The sequence below is a fragment of the Gigantopelta aegis genome, chromosome 3 (assembly GCF_016097555.1).
Source record: "Gigantopelta aegis isolate Gae_Host chromosome 3, Gae_host_genome, whole genome shotgun sequence".
Taxonomy (NCBI): Eukaryota; Metazoa; Mollusca; class Gastropoda; order Neomphalida; family Peltospiridae; genus Gigantopelta; species Gigantopelta aegis.
In genome coordinates, this window is record NC_054701.1 from 3,684,653 (window position 1) to 3,705,748 (window position 21,096).

General features: G+C 37.1%; 1 protein-coding gene across 1 annotated transcript; it reads right to left on the reverse strand.

Annotated features, from left to right (window-relative positions):
• Positions 1 to 525: 525 nt before the first annotated feature.
• LOC121367404 (scm-like with four MBT domains protein 1) lies at positions 526 to 20,982 on the reverse strand. The gene is made up of 13 exons (XM_041491557.1): positions 20,029 to 20,982; positions 19,662 to 19,756; positions 18,251 to 18,491; positions 17,737 to 17,834; positions 17,115 to 17,367; positions 15,098 to 15,186; positions 14,494 to 14,777; positions 13,127 to 13,194; positions 12,326 to 12,563; positions 11,372 to 11,547; positions 10,364 to 10,818; positions 8,257 to 8,436; positions 526 to 4,400 (listed from the first exon to the last, which is right to left on the reverse strand). Exons 1-13 carry the CDS (start codon positions 20,231 to 20,233, stop codon positions 4,260 to 4,262), a joined length of 2,523 nt encoding a protein of 840 aa, XP_041347491.1. The 5' UTR covers positions 20,234 to 20,982; the 3' UTR covers positions 526 to 4,259.
• Between the last annotated feature and the right edge of the window lie 114 nt (positions 20,983 to 21,096).

Consider the following 21,096-nt stretch of genomic DNA (forward strand, 5'->3'; position numbering starts at 1 on the left):
TTTTATTTAACGATGCACTCAACACATTTTATTTACGGTTATATGGCATCAAACACACAGAAACCCACCGTCGCCACTTCAATTAGCAGCAAGGGATCTTTTATATGCACCATCCCAGACAGGGTTGTATATACCACGCTGGAGCTATTGGATAACATTTGTTAATTCCGAAACGCCATCAGAGGAAACCCGTTACATTTTTTCTAAAGCAGCAAGGGATCTTTTACTTGCACCATCCCAGTCTTTGATATACCAGTCGTGGTGCACTGGCTGGAAAGAGAGACAATACAGGCTTCGACTAAAGTTATCCAGGCACATCTTCTCCACAAGAGGTGTGCCACAGATTTGAGCATGGTTCAGGAGAACTGCAGCAAGCTACTAACCTCTTGTATAGTTAATTCTATACTGTCGGTGTGGGTTTAACATTAGGCTAATAGCTTTGTTTCTGTTGTTAAAAATTACGCTGATGAACAAAACTAAAATATTAGGCACTATGGCCTCCTGTTTTAATACAACAACTAATGGTTTCCGTACTTTGTTTTAATGCAACTTTCATCCAACAACAGAGAACAACATGTTTACAAATCACGTGCATGGAACCGAAGGCTGTGACTATTGAAGATGATGGTATATAGTGGTATACAGGATATAAATACTGATATGTCGTAACAGTGTAGGAATACATACATGTGGCACTAAATTCATGAAGTAAAATATACCTGGAAGGGTACAAAAATTTGTTTGGTTTTAATAAGACCACCATTGGCAACACCGTTCAGTTGTCACCCAACCCATTATATTGGGAGTCTTCGTTTGTATTGTTAAATTACATTTAAAAATATATTTGACTTAAATCCATAAAAAAAAAGTCGTTTTCATGAGTTAACAAGTTGCAGCATTTTTGATTGACCGTAAGCTGAAGGTTTTTAAGACAATGTACATTGAACGGGGTTCAACAGTGCTGGTTAACACACTGATACCAGTTAGTAAGTAATACATTCTTTATTCACACACTGGGACAAAACGAACAATACTCGGATACGAAACCAGTACCTACCAAGCTTGAGCCTCGTGGCTTAACAACTGTACAACAGAGGCAGGTCTCCAATCATGCAAGTTACTATGAATCTGAGACATTCATGTTACAAAAAGAAATTTTTAATTTACAATACCGAACGTTCTTTTATCAATAGATATATTAGTGCGAGAGACTTTTCTATTGTTCATCACAAACAGATTCCAAAAAATATATATATATATATACATATACATATACACACACACGCACACATATATATATATATATATATATATATATATATATGTATGTATATATATATGTATATATATATGTATATATATAAATATTACTGTATACTTTCTGTTAAAGGATATTTGGCAAAACAGATTATTTTGGGACCAGATTATATATTATCAACATTTTTAAATTACAAAAACATTGTGACAAAAAAACCTTTTCTAACATACAAAATAAAACCCACGTTTCACAAATATGTTTGTGGTTATGGAGTTCGACATTAATCCATTACAATATTAACCATCTTGGGCATCATTTACGGACATCCATTTAGTTCCACTTACTAACAGTTTATTACACAATACGTTCACTGGCATATTCCCCCAACATCATGGAAGCATTTACCATTACATAAGAACTTACCTTTCTTTAACACCCAATAGCCGATATATATTTTGTTTTAGGATGTCATTATATATCAGTTCATTGGTAACACAATTACAAAGGAAACATCTTATTACCTGCTTTAAACAGGAATACTGAAAAATAGCAAAGGGAAAAAAAAACAAATACCTCCAGTCATATTTATCACCATTGGTATTCATTTTACTAAATATTTTTTTCAGCTCAATTAATAAATACCATTCTTCTTACTTGAAGATGAATTTTAACAAATGACTGCCTTCTGCAAAGATACGGTTTTGATTATGGATAAAGGTTTTGTCATTCAGATTTAACACTGTCATTAAATCATGCTTGCACATTAAAAAAAAGATAACTAAGGATTCAATCATTCTGTTACAAAGTTAGGAATAACTGATTCTAATAAAACATTTATGTACAAAATAGAATTGATTTTTTTGTGCGAGTTGAGACAGAAACAGTCATAAAGTCTACATTAACATTGAATCACTAATTCGTTATTAACAAGCAGAATCTTAAATGTAATAAATTATGAAAAAAAGACACACCAGGGCATAAGATGATTAGACAAATGGCCCGACGAGTTAACAAAGTAACAGGACAACAAGCTTAAATAAATATCTTATATCTAATGATCTACAAACAAAACAATTGTACTCCAAAACAATTCAACACGACCATTTCACGAGTACGCACAACGATGTGGATGAAAATAATAAATTAATACTGAATATGTTCAATTTGCAACATGGCTGTAGTTCTCTCTGTGTATATACAGGATAGCACCTAGAGCTCGCCGACTAGATCACCACAAACACTTATCACACTCAGAAAACAAAAAGCATTTCAACACAGTTAGACACTGGTTTCAACACGGTCACACAAATGAATACAATTCTCCTCAGTAGTATCCCACCAGAGCAAACACCAAAATTATGAATGGAAGTACTTAATGAAAACTAGACCATCGTTAACTAGACCTGTCCTAATCTTGTCCGTTTGTGGCCTTTCCCACTGGAGACGCGCTAGCCTTGAGCCATTGCCGATGTGTCTTGAATGGCTCGAGACATCCCCCAAACAGGGCTTCTAGATTATGGTAGCCCCACTTCCATGGCTAGTGATATTCAATGTTGGGCTAGTGAAAAACTACTACTGCCATGCCTGATGGCTAGTGAATTATTTTGTGTCAAATGCTGCAGTCTATTTTGTAAATATGAACATCCTGCCCCTACCCCAATCGTCCAATGTTAATGTTTTTCAGCTCTATCTCCCTCTTTAGGTGACATATCCAATTATTACTATTATTTAATAAAATTGTATTAACTTAAAGTAAAGTAGGGCTTATCAATTTTTAATCGTGGCTAGTAAATTTGTAAAAGCATTGATCCCATGGCTAGTGGATTTTATCAAAATACTAAAAGCCCTGCCCAAAATCATTGTGAATGTGTCTCTGTCTCTTGCTGCGAGTCTCCTCGGTGTGCAGTTTGTTTAACATATTGATCAGAGACTGCCTAGTGGATTCGTACAAATCTACCTCCAAACACAAATCATGACAATAAAATATCTTAAATTTGATTTGCCTCTGGTGTTTCACCTCACACCAACAGATTTCAATAATTTATGACAAGAATGGCAGTAAATAAAAACATGCTGCCTAACACAAGTGCTTCACATGAGTATTCAAATTGATGAGTATTCAAACTAAGGAATACTTGAGTTTAAAATGTCTTCGGCAAATATAGATTCCCTCAAACACAAAACATTGGTCAAAATGTGTTTTAGTGTGATTATTGGACAAAATGTGTTCGAGTGCGATTATTGGACAAAATGTGTCTTAGTGCGATTATTGGACAAAATGTGTCTTAGTGTCATTACTGGACAAAATGTGTTTTAGTGTCATTACGGGACAAAATGTGTTTTAGAGTCATTACTGGACAAAATGTGTTTTAGTGCGATTACTGGACAAAATGTATCTTAGTGTGATTACTGGACAAAATGTGTTTTAGTGCGATTACTGGACAAAATGTGTTTTAGAGTCATTACTGGACAAAATGTGTTTTAGTGCGATTACTGGACAAAATGTGTTTTAGTGCGATTACCGGACAAAATGTTTTTTTATTATATTACCAAAAAGGTTTTGATTATATTATTGGCCAAAATTTAGTTTTGGTGATATTATTGGTCCAAATGTTTTGATGATATTATTGGCCAAAACAATGATTATTGGTGACATTATTGACCAAAATGTTTTGACAATATTATTGGCCAGAATGTGTTGGCGATATTATTAGCCTAATATATTTGGACGACATTATTGGCCATAATGTTTTGGTTACATTATTGGCCATAATGTGTGTTGGTGACATTATTGGCCAGACTGTGTTTTGGCGACATTATTGGCCATAATGTATTTGGATGACATTATTGGCCATAATGTATTTGGATGACATTATTGGCCATAATGTATTTTGGTGACATTATTGGCCTGACAGTTTTGGTGTTTGCCCCAGCTGGTTGACAAATACAGTAACACGACTACCATGATGAACACATGACATGTACAACACATTCTTTCAAATCATTTGGCGTAGGTTTCGTAGAAAGCAATTTTGACTCGTTCGATGTGATGACACAGTTTAATAGCTGGTCCCAGCTTCAAGTCGAGATGTTCTTGAACTGTGGGTAAGGTGAGTAGAAGCAACGCCTGTCCGTCTATTTCCTGTGAATACAACATGAACAGTTATAAATATCCACAGCATAAACAGTGCAATAGTAAGAATAAAGTAAAACAAAACAATCAAATAGAAGAACAGAATATAAAATGTTTTTTTAGGTTGGGTTTTGTATTGTTTATAAACATGAATATCTCATTGATCAATCAATGAAATTGTTTTATTAAAGTCACATAATCACATGTATCCGTCAATAAAGAGATATCATCCAGCCATAGCAGGCTTATTAATAGAAGTGTGTAGTAACAATCTTGTTAATGTGTTGTAAATATAACACTCTTATGTACTAAAGGCTGTAAATATGTTTATAAACATGAATATCTCATTGATCAATCAATGAAATTGTTTTATTAAAGTGTCACATAATCACATGTATCCCTCAATAAAGAGATATCATCCAGCCATAGCAGGCTTATTAATTGAAGTGTGTAGTAACAATCCTGTTAATGTGTTGTAAATATAACACTCTTATGTACTAAAGGCTGTAAATATGTTTATAAACATGAATATCTCATTGATCAATCAATGAAATTGTTTTATTAAAGTCACATAATCACATGTATCCGTCAATAAAGAGATATCATCCAGCCATAGCAGGCTTATTAATAGAAGTGTGTAGTAACAATCTTGTTAATGTGTTGTAAATATAACACTCTTATGTACTAAAGGCTGTAAATATGTTTATAAACATGAATATCTCATTGATCAATCAATGAAATTGTTTTATTAAAGTGTCACATAATCACATGTATCCCTCAATAAAGAGATATCATCCAGCCATAGCAGGCTTATTAATTGAAGTGTGTAGTAACAATCCTGTTAATGTGTTGTAAATATAACACTCTTATGTACTAAAGGCTGTAAATATATTTATAATTATTTTAAAAAGGTAATACTATATTAAAGGTTGTAAACGTGTTGTCTATTTTTTTTTAAAGTAAGACTACAACAGATGACTGTTATATATTAAAGGCTGTAAAAGTGTTGTCTATTTAAAAAAAAGTAAGACTATAACAGATGACTTATACATTAAAGTTTGTAAAAGTGTTGTTTATTTTTAAAAAGTTAGACTATAACAGAAAAAGAAAGAAATGTTTTATTTAACGACGCACTAAACATATTTTATTTACGGTTATATGGCGTCAGACATATGGTTAAGGACCACACAGATTTTGAGAGGAAACCCGCTGTCGCCACTACATGAGCTACTCTTTCCGATTAGCAGCAAGGGATCTTTTATTTGCGCTTCCCACAGGCAGGATAGCACAAACCATGGCCTTTGTTGAACCAATTATGGATCACTGGTTGGTGCAAGTGGTTTACACCTACCCATTGAGCCTTGCTGAGCACTCCCTCACTGTTTGGAGTCGGTATCTGGATTAAAAATCCCATGCCTCGACTGGGATCTGAACCCAGTACCTACCAACCTGTAGACCGATGGCCTAACCACGAAGCCACCAAGGCCGGTGACTATAACAGATGACTTATATATTAAAGTTTGTAAATGTGTTGTCTATTTAAAAAAAAGTAAGACTATAACAGATGACTTATATACACTAGTGGAAAAAAGTAACTGTGTATGGTTATCATGTTGATAAAAACATAATTTCAAGACATAAAACGATAAAATGATCATATAGCATTATTTATTAGGCAATTAAGCAAAACGTCAATTCATTTAAAATGTCACAGCATCCGTCATTTCATCGGTATTGGGGATGAAAGACATGGGGGGTAAAAAAACAGTTCACAAAGTTAATAGCGCGTACGGCAACCGTTTGCGTCGATGCAGGCCTGGCACCGTCGCCTCATAGAGCCTACCAAATTGTTGAAGAATGCCTGGGGAATGCCGTTCCAGATCTGTACTAACGTCTGACCAAGCGCTCTCAACGTCAGCGGCTGGTTAGGCAGTGCACGTACACGACGTTGCATCTCATCCCAGACGTGCTCGATTGGTGCAAGATCGGGTGAGACCGCAGGCCACTGCAACACATCGATGTTCTGCTGTGCTAGAAAATCCATTACCATCCGGGCGATGTGAGGTCTAGCATTGTCATGCTGAAGCGTGATGTGACGTTGCTGTCCTTGCACAAATGGGATGACGTGAGCCTGAATAATGTCGTCACGGTAGCGTACAGCGTTCAAATTGCCATCGATGACCACAAGAGGTGTTCGTCCAGTTGACGTGATGCCACCCCAAACCATGACACTGCCTCCGCCAAATGCACGTCGCTCCACAACACAGGCGTCACTAAAACGTTCTCCAACACGACGATACACTCTTGAACGGCCGTCACTGCTGTCCAAGTGAAACCTGGACTCGTCCGTAAACAGTATACCCGCCCAGTCACGGCGATTAAAGTGCAAGTGTCTTCTACACCAAGCCAAACGTGCTACACGATGACGTCTTAGCAAAACTGAACGGACAGCCGGGCGTCGCGGACGGATACCATGTTCACGTAATCGATTCCGTACAGTTCTGGGATTAATGGCACGCAATCCAGGAATGGTCCGCGCTGTCAGACTTGCCGTTTGGAATCGATTCCTGAGGTGCACGAGTCTGATGTGGTTGTCCTGCTGTCGTGACGTCACGCGTGGACGGCCTGCACGTTGTTGGTCTCTGACATTACCAACATGTTGATAACGTCTCCACAAAGCCTGAATACTGTTTATGTGTACACCAAATTTTCGTTTAGCCTGGGCATTGCTCTGCTACAATTTTCAACAGAAATAACCTGCTTTTCTGTACCCCCGGTTGGCATGCAATGACCCGACAGTTGAAAAGTCGACAAAAACTTGAAAAGTAACATGTTGGGAGAAAAAAATGGGAAAAACATGTTCATGTCCCAGAAGCAAAACTGCACGTGCAAATACGGCATTGACCCAGCTATTGTGTGGCGGTGGGTTCACTGGTAACATGTACAAAACATCAGGCTAAAATATTGAGCGGTTTTATTTTCATCCGATTTTTTAGGTTACACAGTTACTTTTTTCCAGTACTTTTTTTTGTTAAAGGCTGTAAATGTGTTGTCTATTTAACCTTCTGAGTACTGCAGGCGAGATATCTCGCCCAACGTCACGTCAGTCGACATACTGTACACTGTATACAGTGCATTCCCCAATTCATATTTCCTGCCGTTTTGAACACGACACTCACTGGAAACGGAAATATAATAAAAGAAAAAAGATTTTTTTTCAAAATGGTGGCTTTTGTTTTGATTTTTTTCAATTGAAAATATCTTGAAATTTTGAGTTCAAAAAGTGGTTTTCAGCAAGTATTTTCGCTTGACAACAATGGCGGCATGTCGCGGTCATTTTCAGGGATCGATAGCTGATTGTGACAGCTAATTTGATAATAAATTTGATCGTTTTACCAACAACGAAAATTACCAAATATTGCAATATGAATCGTAGTTCGGGTTTAAAAAAAAAATCTGGTCAGAAAACCACTGTCATCAGGAATAATGGACATAAATACTGGACAGCTGGCCACAAATGCCCGTAAGTAAACGCAACTTTTTCAATTTTTTGCCTAATTTTAATCACCATTAGCCGATCTAAAAATAATAAAAATTACAAAAAAGACCCGAAAATAATACTTACCGATTCATATATGAACTTTATTTCATGTATTTATAAAACATTTAAGTGAATATATGTGAGTAAAAATTAGGAACTTGTACCCAATCAACGTGATTTTTGTTAAAAATTAATCCAGTAGTCTAAAGGTTAAAAAAAGTAAGACTATAACAGATGACTTATATATTAAAGACTGTAAATGTGTTGTCTATCAGTAAGTCGGTGTAATTACAACAGATTGACGCTATGTATTAAAGACTGGACCTGCTCCTTGAAGATGCGTGCGAGGTGAGCGCAGTCGGTTGTTTTGATGAAATCCACCACGTCACCCAGACTCCACTTGAGCGGGTTCTTCTCCAGCTTCAGCACCTCCTCCTTCTTCAAGCTTGCTTTGGGGATGTACGCCGCCATCAGGCTCGACCCGTGTTTGTCGGGGTGAAGTTTCTGACAACACACACACATTTCTGTACTAGTCTGCACTTATTAGTCTTAGTACTAGTCTTATTATTAATTATGATTCAACACAAATGGTATCACAATGCTTGTATAGTCATGTTGTGAATCTAGTATGCACAAGTCTGGAAGCATCATTATTTTCAGTTGCTGAACAACTCACATTACTAATCTCAGAGCCAGTGGAGTAATGTCTTATTTAACTACGCACTTAACACATTTTAATTACGATTATATGGTGTCGGACTAGGTTACAGCAGAGTGGAGGTGAAAGACCACTACACGGACTTCTCTCTCACGTGCCATTAATAACTAAATATTAACTTCCTCATCCAGAACATCTTGTATCAAGTGCTTGAACAGCAGAGTGGAGGTGAAAGACCACTACACGGACTTCTCTCTCACGTGCCATTAATAACTAAATATTAACTTCCTCATCCAGAACATCTTGTATCAAGTGCTTGAACAGCAGAGTGGATATAAGTATAAAAATAAATGAAAAATTTAATGAAACAAAACATCCACATTACAGAAGTGTGAGCAATACCATATTTTATCAAATTTACTCAGGGAATATAACCAGATGATTTAACAATCACGATACATTAAACTCCAGCAATAAACAATGATCAGGTTTCCATGTTCATTATAACAGTGATGATAATATACTAAGACAATTTGTTAGAGAAACACAATCTACCTGGTTTTTGCGGGATGATAAATAGTCATACATTGCAATGTTCTGTAATAATACACATCCCAGTAAGCCAGCAATAAGTATATCCAGCACTATATATATTTGTTTTTAATACAAAATAAAATACCATTGTTAAAGTGGCTACACAACAAGTCGAAACAATTAACAATGTTTTGCCCATGCATTAACCTACGTACTGAAATGATACACGGAGTGTTTTCTTAGTTAACTGGTCTATGCTGTTAGTTGCTTCTACCTGTAATTCCTGATTGGCAGGTGTGTATTTGATTGGTAACAAGACGAGCCAATTAATTGACGCTGTCTAGACACAAAAATACATACCGGTATTGTGGAATATTACCTGTCGCCACTAAAATTGTAATGGACATGGTTTATTACTGTAAATAGTTCTGTAAAACTATTGATTAAGTAGACTTTTCCATCTAAAACCACAGAACTGACCAATTATGTTGTCCCAAAGAAAAAAAAATATTATCACTTGGGTATTGTGGGTTGTCGTTTTTGCTCCAACGTAGCATATCAATAGGCCTAATAGTGTACATTTTTCCTTTGGATTATTAAACAGAGAAAAATACTATAACCCCATTTTGTTCCGTTAATGCAACTTGAAATATATTTAGTTAAATAGTTTATTATATTATTACGTCATTTATGCTGTTTTACAAGTCAGGTTGATCAAAGAAAAGCGCCTTGTCGAAAATTACTGCTTTTGTTTACCCTGTACATACAGGAGATGGTCAGGAGCTGACGTCACTTCGCCCCAAGCTATCCCACCGGACGTCACAAAAACGAAACAAAATGGCTGCCCCCAGTTAGCAGGAATAATCATGTTTTTTTATTAACTCTAAAATTACGCGTTTTTCATTTGCTAAAGTGTCAGTATGTGTTTGTGGTCCGGGTATGCATCTTTCCAACACATAAGGCTCTTGTTTGAGTTGACCCTACCTTTAAAAAGAGAGCTACATTCGATGATGTGACAGTTACACATTTCATTTTGTACTGAAAATCTCCTGTTACTTATACTGACAAATTATACCTCAGTTAAATCTAGAGTCGGACTTCATTTCTAAAATCACAAGTTTTCTTTTATTGAAGCACACTTACCAAATTGCTAAACAAATTGTCTGAGTTTATATATATATTTATATTTTGCCCATTCTCAACCTTTACTACTACACTAGAGGTAGTGATCGTACTCACTGTGTGTAGTTTTGATTTGATTGCAGAGCTGAAGCGCGTGTGAAAGCTGTGATGAATGCTGTGTGCGGTGTGATGAGATCCATGCATTATCTTCTTGTGAGTGCGCTTCTCGAAGCTGTACTTTGGCAACTTGGCTCCGCGGGTCTGGATTTCAGAGGGCGGGACAACGTGGTGGATATATTTCCGTTTGAATGTTGTCTTCAGACTGCTGGAAGTCTCCTGCCACCCGTTTGTGTTCAACCCATTCACCCGCCGCGTCGTCTCAGCAGGAGGAGACAACTCCTGCTCATCAAACTGTGGTCCAGCACCTTCGGGAGACGGTGGACTTTTCTTGTTGATGATGTTTACTTTCTTCTTCTTTTTTCGCTTCCCCGGTCGTTTTTCACCATCTGTGAGGTTAGTGTAAGCACCAGGAGGCCGGCCCGGTCCCTTCTTTTTCTTACCCAGATAGCAGGCTAAAAACAAGCAAACATCTTATCAAGCTGAACATCTAAACAACTTTGATGAAAACATGCAATCTAATAGATTACGTTCAACAATAAACTGCATTTATTGCTGGGTCACAACTAATGGTAGAAATAAACTTTCATGTTGTTTTTCTACAAACCAAAAATTTAAAGAATGAGTAAATGAATGTTATACATTTGTTCAATCATTCACTGGCTTGTAATCAGCAGAAAAAGAAACAACATAAATGTTTATTTTTACCATTAGTTGAATAAATAGGGGAATCCCCAAATTAAGGTGGTGGGATGTAGCCTAGTGTATGCTGTTATAGGATCAATGACCCTCAATGGATCCTGTTAGTTTTCAACAATTTCAACCAGTGCCAAACAACTGGTATGTCAACTGCAGTGGTATGTGCTGTCCTGTCTATGAAAAGTGCATGTAATCGATCTCTTGCTTCCCAGATAGGTGAGATGTTTGACCAGGAGAGTGAGCTTGAATCTTGACTGGATATAAACATAAAACTGCAGTAAACGTGAAAATAGTGAATGCACAACTCACTGTATTTGGTCTTGGTGAGCTGGTCACAGTTCTCGGGACAGTTCCCGTTGACGAAGTGTTCGCTGATCAGATACGGACAGCACTCAAGTTTGATGCAGATCTGTCGACAGAACTCCTCCAGCTGCGCGGTCGTTTTACAGATCTCCACCACTGCGCGGTACGATTTGTTCTTGTATCTACACAACACAATAAACAACTGATAACATAACAAACAGATAAGATACAGAATTATCCAATGTACTTTATCTGCAAAATGTCTTAAGGCATTATAAAAGGTCATACTTGTGTTACATGAATCTCTTGTGAGAGTATTTTTCAACAGCAGTAGAAAGGTTGTAATGAGATATTAATAGTAATGCATGTTGTTTGTCACAGTAGTAGCTCACGAAAGTCATCCCGACAATTTCCATAACCATCTAAAACTATTAAACAAAACGGTTAATGTCAACACTGATGAATGGTGCTCAGCAAATCTTTGATCAGTTTGCTGTAACAAACTCAATTCCTAATTATGTGAAGTCTAATTTAACACGTACACCCTTTGCCTTCAAGATCCATCATATTATCCGCTGATGTTACATGCATAAAAATTGAAGTGTGTTACCAAAATATTCACACATTTTAATATTGGTGGTCGGCTACTGAGAGGGTTAGGGTCTTGTAACAGCCTAAAGTGGCGGATCCCATTAACATGTATCTCAAGTATCGTCGTAACCATATCTTAAGTTTTGGACGAAGACTATGGAAAATGTTGGACAAACAGTTGAAAACCCTAAAACACTTTACAGACAATTAACAATCCACAATTCTGGATAAATCGGGAAAACTTTCATCTCTGTTTTCACTGGATATTTATTTTTTAAATATTTTGTTAAAATATATAACAGATATCCTGTAATATCTCACTTGAGTAAAGATGTGAAGAGCAATACAACTGATTTCCAAGCCACTCACTTTGCTTTGAGTATTTGCTGAAACATGGTTGGGTTGGGTTTGCCGTCCATCTGGATTTCGTGCAGGACGCGTGACGACTTGTACGCCACGTTGATCAGCATGGTGAGAACCTCCTTCATGACGAGCTTGATCGGCCCCGGCCCCACGCACTTGGGCAGCTCCGCTATCCTCCCCTTGCTCAGGTATGGGCCCGAGAAACACTTGTGGTTGAAGAAGATCTTCGGACACCAGTTGTTTCCTGCAATACGTCATTCACACACTCAATGTACTTTGGGTTTGTATCAACTAATGTGTATTTATTTTGTATTCCTTAACTGAATGGCTGCTTGTCATTTATTTTGAAATAAGTTAGGAATGCCCACTTAATTTGTATAAGAATGTTCATTTATTTTGAAATAAGTTAGGAATGCCCACTTAATTTGTATAAGAATGTTCATTTATTTTGCAGTAAGTTTAGAAGGTATGCTTAATTTGTAAAAGTCAAGACTGTTAATTTATTTATTAGTAAGTTAGGAATGTCCATCTATTTTGTCTTACTGATCTTTCAATCGAGCATATCAACAGCTTCATGGTCGTGGTTCTTTAATCATATAACAATTCTAAACGTTATATTGTTGTTAATCAAACATACAGCAATTTAGTACCAAGACCCATTACTTCTAAAATGTTTAGTCTGGATGATGTCAGTGTTTTCCTTATTTTTAAGTAGTCAGTAAAATATGCACATTGATAAAATGGTCTCCAATAACAAGAACATCTCCTGTGATGTATCAATGTAACATTGTGTAACTATAAACTTACCTCCATTGCTGCTATTTTTCACTTGAGTGTATGTGTCTCCTTCATTCCAGTTATCTTCATCAGCCTCTCTGAAAAAAACAAATAATTTAAAAATAAACAGTAGTAGTGTCATAAATATCTTCAACTATCTGGAGGTTAAACTCTTTATTAAAACATTACCAAAAATTATTATATTTTAGGGATTTCACATTGTAGAATAATTAAAATTATGTAGTAATAAAGATTATTTATTGTATTGTTTTTGTGTCTGATGGCCACAATGTCATACAATTTACTCAATTCTGAATGGATGACTTTATTGAAAACAAAAAAGTTATCCTTATGAAAATTATATATTTTTCAAGCTAAAGAAGTTAAGTTTTGATCTGGAATTTTTTGTGATTCTATTGATGTACAACTGTCCTAAATACTGTAGATCCTGAAATTAATGCAATCATAATATAAATGCGAAAAATGCAAGCTTGTGTTATTCTCATTAATAATATGACACATTTATTTCTATGTTTTGTTTATGTATCCCACGTTATTAAAATAAAACAAACAAAGATTAAAATTCTAATATATAACACAACTGAAAAACAATTCATTGTAGGCGAGACAGACTGTTGAATAGTCCAGCAAGTGATGTGTCACACGCTATTTAAACAAACAAAGATTAAAATTCTAATATATTTATAAAACAACTGGAGCACAGTTCATCGTAGAGGCGACAGACTAATTGTCCAATAGTCTAGCAAGCTGCCAGCCACGTTGTGATTGCAGGTTCCTTTGGTCACCCTGTCAAAAGCCAACACGATACATCATGTGTGAATAGGTTTTAGCACGCTAATCCTGAGGTCAACTGTTTCTTTGATTTCACTGTTCAAGTTCGCTGCAACTTAGTCGACATAACAATGGGTGAATTGTTCTTTCGTTAGAATTTTTAAATATGTCTACATTCTTTGGAAGATACAGTTGTAATGGTACATATATGCTAATGTTTAACCAGATTTAGATAACCATACACGTTACGTAATTGAATGCTGCAAAAATATGCTTTGAGCTGATCTCACCAAACACATTTGGGACTAAACAGGTTAATTGATGTGTACACAGACATGTTAGTGAGTTGATCTCATTGAAGACGCCTGTAACTCGGGTTTAACCAAAAAGTACACAGACGTGTGTTGCTAGAAAAGTAATATTTCAAAGGGAGGCCACTTGCATTCATTTCATGTCACATTTTAGTCTGCCCACTGTTACTCGCATTAATTTAGGGACGCGTTAAATTGAGGATCTACAGTACCCGGTATACTATAAAACTAGGACTTTTATACCTCAATATATATATTTTTTTTACATTCTAAACAATGTATAGGTACACTTACGCTGGTTGAACAACCGCAACCCGTTTTCTGATGGGCCCGGTAAGCCCAAGTTTTCTCGGTGGTTTCAGCTGGTAGCCATTGCTCTCGCACCAGCCGACGGGGAAGAGACTGTGTGAGTCAGCCGTCTCGATGTGACTGGCGACGATCTTCATGCTGTTGTCAAGGTGAATCCACATGAGGCGGTCGATAATCTTGGTGATGGTAGCAGCACAGATCTGGTTCGGGTAGTCAGGGTTCACAGCCTCCAGCTTCATACCCTTCTCAAACTGGTGCTTTGTCGTCTCCTACAGGCACAGCAAAACAACAGTAGCAGACAGTGCTTTCACATCTGTAAACTTTCACATATTTTGACATATTTTTTATATTAGAGCACAAAGTTTAATTAAATGCATTAGGTACATTTTTAACATTTTAGCATTTAGAAAAAATCAGTTTTCCTCCCATGATGCATTATTCTTTTATACCCAGTAAGCTGTGTGTAAATGACATTTCACCAAATCAGTTTCTGAAAGTGACACTGAATGACCTTTCTGAATGCATGTACAAATGTTTCGCAGGTAAATATGTGGAGAGGTTTGACTTGCTATTTAAATCATTCACTCACCACTGCAAAAGCTGACTCTGGAACAGGGCTAGCTTTACAAAAGTCAAGGTATTCCTGCCAGCTGAACTCTGGAGTTGCTTTGTCCCAGCCTAAAACAAAACACAAATATCTACACATTCCTGGTTCATTTTTAAAATGGTACCCCTGTAGAAATGACTTTCTAGCATATAAGAGACAAAATGGGTGTAATGGATTGAGAAATGTGAGATTTTACAAGCATGGATGTGTTTTTAAAAGTCACGATGATGGTTCTAAACATGGTACACTGTCACCATGGTTATGGAGTTTCAGAATGCTGATTAAGTTAACTGTGTACCTGATGAGTGAGTAAGTCGGATGTTGATTAAGTTAACAGTGTACCTGGTGAGTGAGTAAGTCGGATGTTGATTAAGTTAACAGTGTACCTGGTGAGTGAGTAATTCAGATGCTGATTAAGTTAACAGTGTACATGGTGGGTGAGTAAGTCAATGTTGATTAAGTTAACAGTGTACCTGGTGAGTGAGGAAGTCAGATGTTGATTAAGTTAACAGTGTACCTGGTGGGTGAGTAATTCAGATGTTGATTAAGTTAACAGTGTACCTGGTGAGTGAGTAAGTCAGATGTTGATTAAGTTAACAGTGTACCTGGTGGGCGAGTAATTCAGATGTTGATTAAGTTAACAGTGTACATGGTGGGTGAGTAAGTCAGATGTTGATTAAGTTAAGAGTGTACCTGGTGGGCGAGTAATTCAGATGTTATGTTAACTGTGTACTTCGTGGGTGAGTAATTCAGATGTTGATTAAGTTAACTGTGTACCTGGTGGGTGAGTAAGTCAGATGTTGATTAAGTTAACAGTGTACATGGTGGGTGAGTAAGTCGGATGTTGATTAAGTTAACTGTGTACCTGGTGGGTGAGTAAGTCGGATGCTGATTAAGTTAACAGTGTACCTGGTGGGTGAGTAAGTCGGATGCTGATTAAGTTAACAGTGTACCTGGTGGGTGAGTAAGTCGGATGTTGATTAAGTTAACAGTGTACATGGTGGGTGAGTAAGTCGGATGCTGATTAAGTTAACAGTGTACATGGTGGGTGAGTAAGTCGGATGCTGATTAAGTTAACTGTGTACCTGGTGGGTGAGTAAGTCGGATGCTGATTAAGTTAACAGTGTACATGGTGGGTGAGTAAGTCGGATGTTGATTAAGTTAACTGTGTACCTGGTGGGTGAGTAAGTCGGATGTTGATTAAGTTAACAGTGTACCTAGTGAGTGAGTAAGTCAGATGTTGATTAAGTTAACAGTGTACCTGGTGGGTGAGCAATTCAGATGTTGATTAAGTTAACAGTGTACCTGGTGAGTGAGTAAGTCAGATGTTGATTAAGTTAACAGTGTACCTGGTGGGTGAGTAAGTCAGATGTCGATTAAGTTAACAGTGTACCTGGTGGGCGAGTAATTCAGATGTTGATTAAGTTAAGAGTGTACCTGGTGGGCGAGTAATTCAGATGTTATGTTAACTGTGTACTTCGTGGGTGAGTAAGTCAGATGTTGATTAAGTTAACAGTGTACCTGGTGGGTGAGTAAGTCAGATGTTGATTAAGTTAACAGTGTACCTGGTGGGTGAGTAAGTCAGATGCTGATTAAGTTAACAGTGTACCTGGTGGGTGAGTAAATCAGATGTTGATTAAGTTAACAGTGTACCTGGTGGGTGAGTAAGTCAGATGTTGATTAAGTTAACAGTGTACCTGGTGGGTAAGTCAGATCTTGATTAAGTTAACAGTGTACATGGTGTTAAGTTAACAGATGCTGATTAAGTTAACAGTGTACCTGGTGGGTGAGTAAGTCGGATGTAGATTAAGTTAACAGTGTACCTGGTGAGTGAGTAAGTCAGATGCTGATTAAGTTAACAGTGTACCTGGTGGGTGAGTAAATCAGATGTTGATTGAGTTAACAGTGTACCTGGTGGGTGAGTAAGTCAGATGTTGATTAAGTTAACAGTGTACCTGGTGAGTGAGTAAGTCGGATGCTGATTAAATTAAGAGTGTACCTGGTGGCGGTGTAAGTCGGAGTCCCTTGCACTGACACCAGTGGACTGGGAAGATAGTCGGAGTTTTGCTGTGACAGCAGATTTTTAACTGGTTGCTCTTCGTTTTCTCTAGGTTATCTATCTGGATGAGGAAGTAGTAACTGTCGTACACCTTGACAACAGTTGCTGGGCAGATCTGGTTTCTACTCTCAGGGTTGACAGCTTCCAGCTTCTCGCCGACGTGGAATGTATGTTGTGGAATGGTTATTTGGTCCTGAAGTAAACAGACAGACGTTTCATTAGTCCTAATGTGATTAACTGAATACAATACATTCAAACTAAAATGAAATAACCACAAGTCCATGAGTTGTCATTTCTAAATAAAACACTATCATTCCATAAGGTCACATTCGTACATTACCAATACTTGGGCTGTCATTATGGTATAATAAAATAATGTAATATATTAAAGTACAACAAATAAATACGGTATTTTTTTTATACATACAAAATTGTTAGGATGTAAAGATAATTTTAGATGCTATAAAGGTGCTATTAGTCAAAAGCAAGTTAAAATGACAGCAAATTAGGGTCATTGTCTTTAAATGCAAAACACATTATTTTGCTAGTAAATTAAAAACACCTTAAATATATCGGCTGGCAGCATCTGTTCCTCCGCTTGTTTGTTGGATTCATCCAGGATCTGCTGGATTTCTGCGGCACTGTGATCTTCAAGGTGTCCTGTTTTAAAAACAAACAAGGTATTGCAATAATTATTACACCAAAATAACTGTTTAATGCAGTCATACACTTAGAGAAACATTTTAAAATTCTTAATAAGCACTAAGTCGTTCATCAGAATAGTTGTGAGAGGATAATAATGCAAGGCCATAAAAACTCCTCCATTCATTTTCTTCAATAATTATTAAATAAATGTGTAAACAATGTTACTATTTTACAAAATATTACCGACAACAGCTATATGAAATGAATTTAAAAACAATGTGAAATATCAGCAAAGGTTTATCAGCTAAATGTTGATCTTGGGCCCTTTTAAGTAAATATCTACAAAAATAGTTTTTATATGGGTCACTATTTGTTGTCAAGTATCTGAGCTGAGGTAGAGAATGCTTCCAGCTGAAGACGAGCAGGAATACCTTTGGGTGGTTTGTATTTGTATCCCTTCTGCTTACACCAGCCGATGGGGTGGAGGTGGTGGTTGAGGTAGAAGAGCCAGAAGTCTGCGCTGCCGGATGCGATGCCCTCGTAGCGTAAGTAGAGGCGGCCGCCCACGTTCTCGACGACCTTGACGATCCAAACGTAGGTCGGACTCACACTGTCCTGCAGCTCCAGCTTCATGTCCGGCTTCAGCTGGTCAATCGGAGTGGACCCTGTCGTCTGAAACACAGACTGACCATTACTAAACAACACTTAACATACAGACAGTCTGACTTCAGCTGGTCAATCGGAGTGGACCCTGTCGTCTGAAACACAGACTGACCATTACTAAACAACACATAACATACAGACAGTCTGACTTCAGCTGGTCAATCGGAGTGGACCCTGTCGTCTGAAACACAGTTTGACCGTTACTAAACACATAACATACAGTCTGACTTCAGCTGGTCAATCGGAGTGGACCCCGTCGTCTGAAACACAGGCTGACTGTTACTAAACAATACATAACATACAGACAGTCTGACTTAGCTGGTCAATCGGAGTGGACCCCGTCGTCTGAATCAGTCTGACTAAATTACTAAATAACACATAACAGATATTATTATACAAGCATAGGTGCTGTATTTAATTTATTTGATGATTATTGTAAGTATACACGTGTATGTATTAGATGTTATTTATGATCTGATAATAGTGTTTGACATCCTGAACAGCTGTGACGTATTCCTTGCGGGACGTATTACTTTAATTTAAATCAAGATGTTTTCAAACGTATGGATAACATAGAGAATAATACATGAGTGTCTGTTAGATACCATTTATCTCATAACGAGTTGTTTTAAAATGTATCTAACAAACAAAAGCAAGTCTGATAAGTTTTTAAACAACAAGTTGTGAGATAAATGGTATCTAACGGACACAAATGTATTATTCTATTTCTTACATATCCTCAAAAACCAGGTTTTAATCAAATGTTTACATCTTTTTCGACTAAAAGTTATTTACAGCCGTTGTACTTGTAGCTAACTTACACATCACAGACACATGATTGTCAGGTTAACTATACGTCAGTGTAATCTATTTCCACTGTGTTGTTTTTCACTGGATGCATGGCACTGGTGACTTGGTCATCACCTAGGAGCAGCCAGTCGTATGTCTTGAAATTGTTAACACGCGTATGTGTATAAACAACCCATGTATTATCAATGGGTGTGTAAGAAAATAAATTATATCACAGTTGATAGCTAAATTTTATTACATTGATCACATTATCATAATTCTAGGCTTTAGATGTTTAAATACAGTTAGCATTAAGAGTTACTAATAATGGTTAGTAGACATGAGAGTGAAAACGTAAACATTAATAACATCCAACTTGATTTGGTTTACCTTATCAAGGAGATATGATGCAGCAGTTTTTGCATCAGTCAAACTATTCTTCAGGTATTCCTTCCAATCTGTACACTTCAGTTTATTAACAACAGCTGCATAAATACAAGACAAACATTTGTGTAACATTTAATTCAAAACATGTAAAGAGCAATCAAATTACTGAAAATATAAAAGAGGCAAATAATCTAGTGACAAGACAAATAATTGTCTAAAATTTTGAATCTTGGGTGGAAACTTTCAGACTAATGAGATGTTTTGTTTTAAAAATTACAAACTGCGACATGTGGTATAAATGTCAATGCACATAATGACGATAGTATTCTAAGATCATAATTATTCTCAGAAACAGGAAGTGATCTTTTACCTTCCGGTGGTTGCAGCACACCATTGTTTTCTGAGCACCACCCAATTGGATGAATTTCTGAGGTCATTAGGTCACACCAGAAATCTGCGGAGCTGTCATTCTCGTAACCGTGGTAGCGCAAACGCAGGAGCTGACCACATGTCATGACGACAGAAGCAATCCAGTACGTCCCAGGACAACCTTTGACCGGAGCTTCCAGCTTCATCCCCTTTACAAACCCACTCTGAAGACTACATTCAACCTGGAATAACAATCATCTCATTAAAACCAGCGTCATCTCTTTACAAACCCACTCTGAAGACTACATTCAACCTGGAATAACAATCATCTCATTAAAACCAGCTCCATCCCTTTACAAACCCACTCTGAAGACTACATTCAACCTGGAATAACAATCATCTCATTAAAACCAGCTCCATCTCTTTACAAACCCACTCTGAAGACTACATTCAACCTGGAATAACAATCACCTTGATAAAACCAGCTCCATCTCTTTACAAACCCACTCTGAAGACTACATTCAACCTGGAATAACAATCACCTTGATAAAACCAGCTCCATCTCTTTACAAACCCACTCTGAAGACTACATTCAACCTGGAATAACAATCATCTCATTAAAACCAGCTCCATCTCTTTACAAACCCACTCTGAAGACTACATTCAACCTGGAATAACAATCATCTCATTAAAACCAGCTCCATCTCTTTACAAACCCACTCTGAAGACTACATTCAACCTGGAATAACAATCATCTCATTAAAACCAGCTCCATCTCTTTACAAACCCACTCTGAAGACTACATTCAACCTGGAATAACAATCATCTCATTAAAACCAGCTCCATCTCTTTACAAACCCACTCTGAAGACTACATTCAACCTGGAATAACAATCACCTTGATAAAACCAGCTCCATCTCTTTACAAACCCACTCTGAAGACTACATTCAACCTGGAATAACAATCATCCAGCTCATTAAACTACCAGGAATAACAATCACCTTGATAAAACCAGCTCCATCTCTTACAAACCCACTCTGAAGACTACATTCAACCTGGAATAACAATC

Excerpts from the sequence above, each read along its gene's own strand:
- LOC121367404 (XM_041491557.1), bottom strand. The coding sequence starts at position 20,233 with ATGAAGCTGGAAGCTCCGGTCAAAGGTTGTCCTGGGACGTACTGGATT. Across the intron at positions 15,187-17,114 it reads CCGACTTACACCGCCACCAG|GCTGGGACAAAGCAACTCCA; the intron begins GTACACTCTTAA and ends GTTTTGTTTTAG. Across the intron at positions 4,401-8,256 it reads CACGCATCTTCAAGGAGCAG|GAAATAGACGGACAGGCGTT; the intron begins GTCCAGTCTTTA and ends TTGTATTCACAG.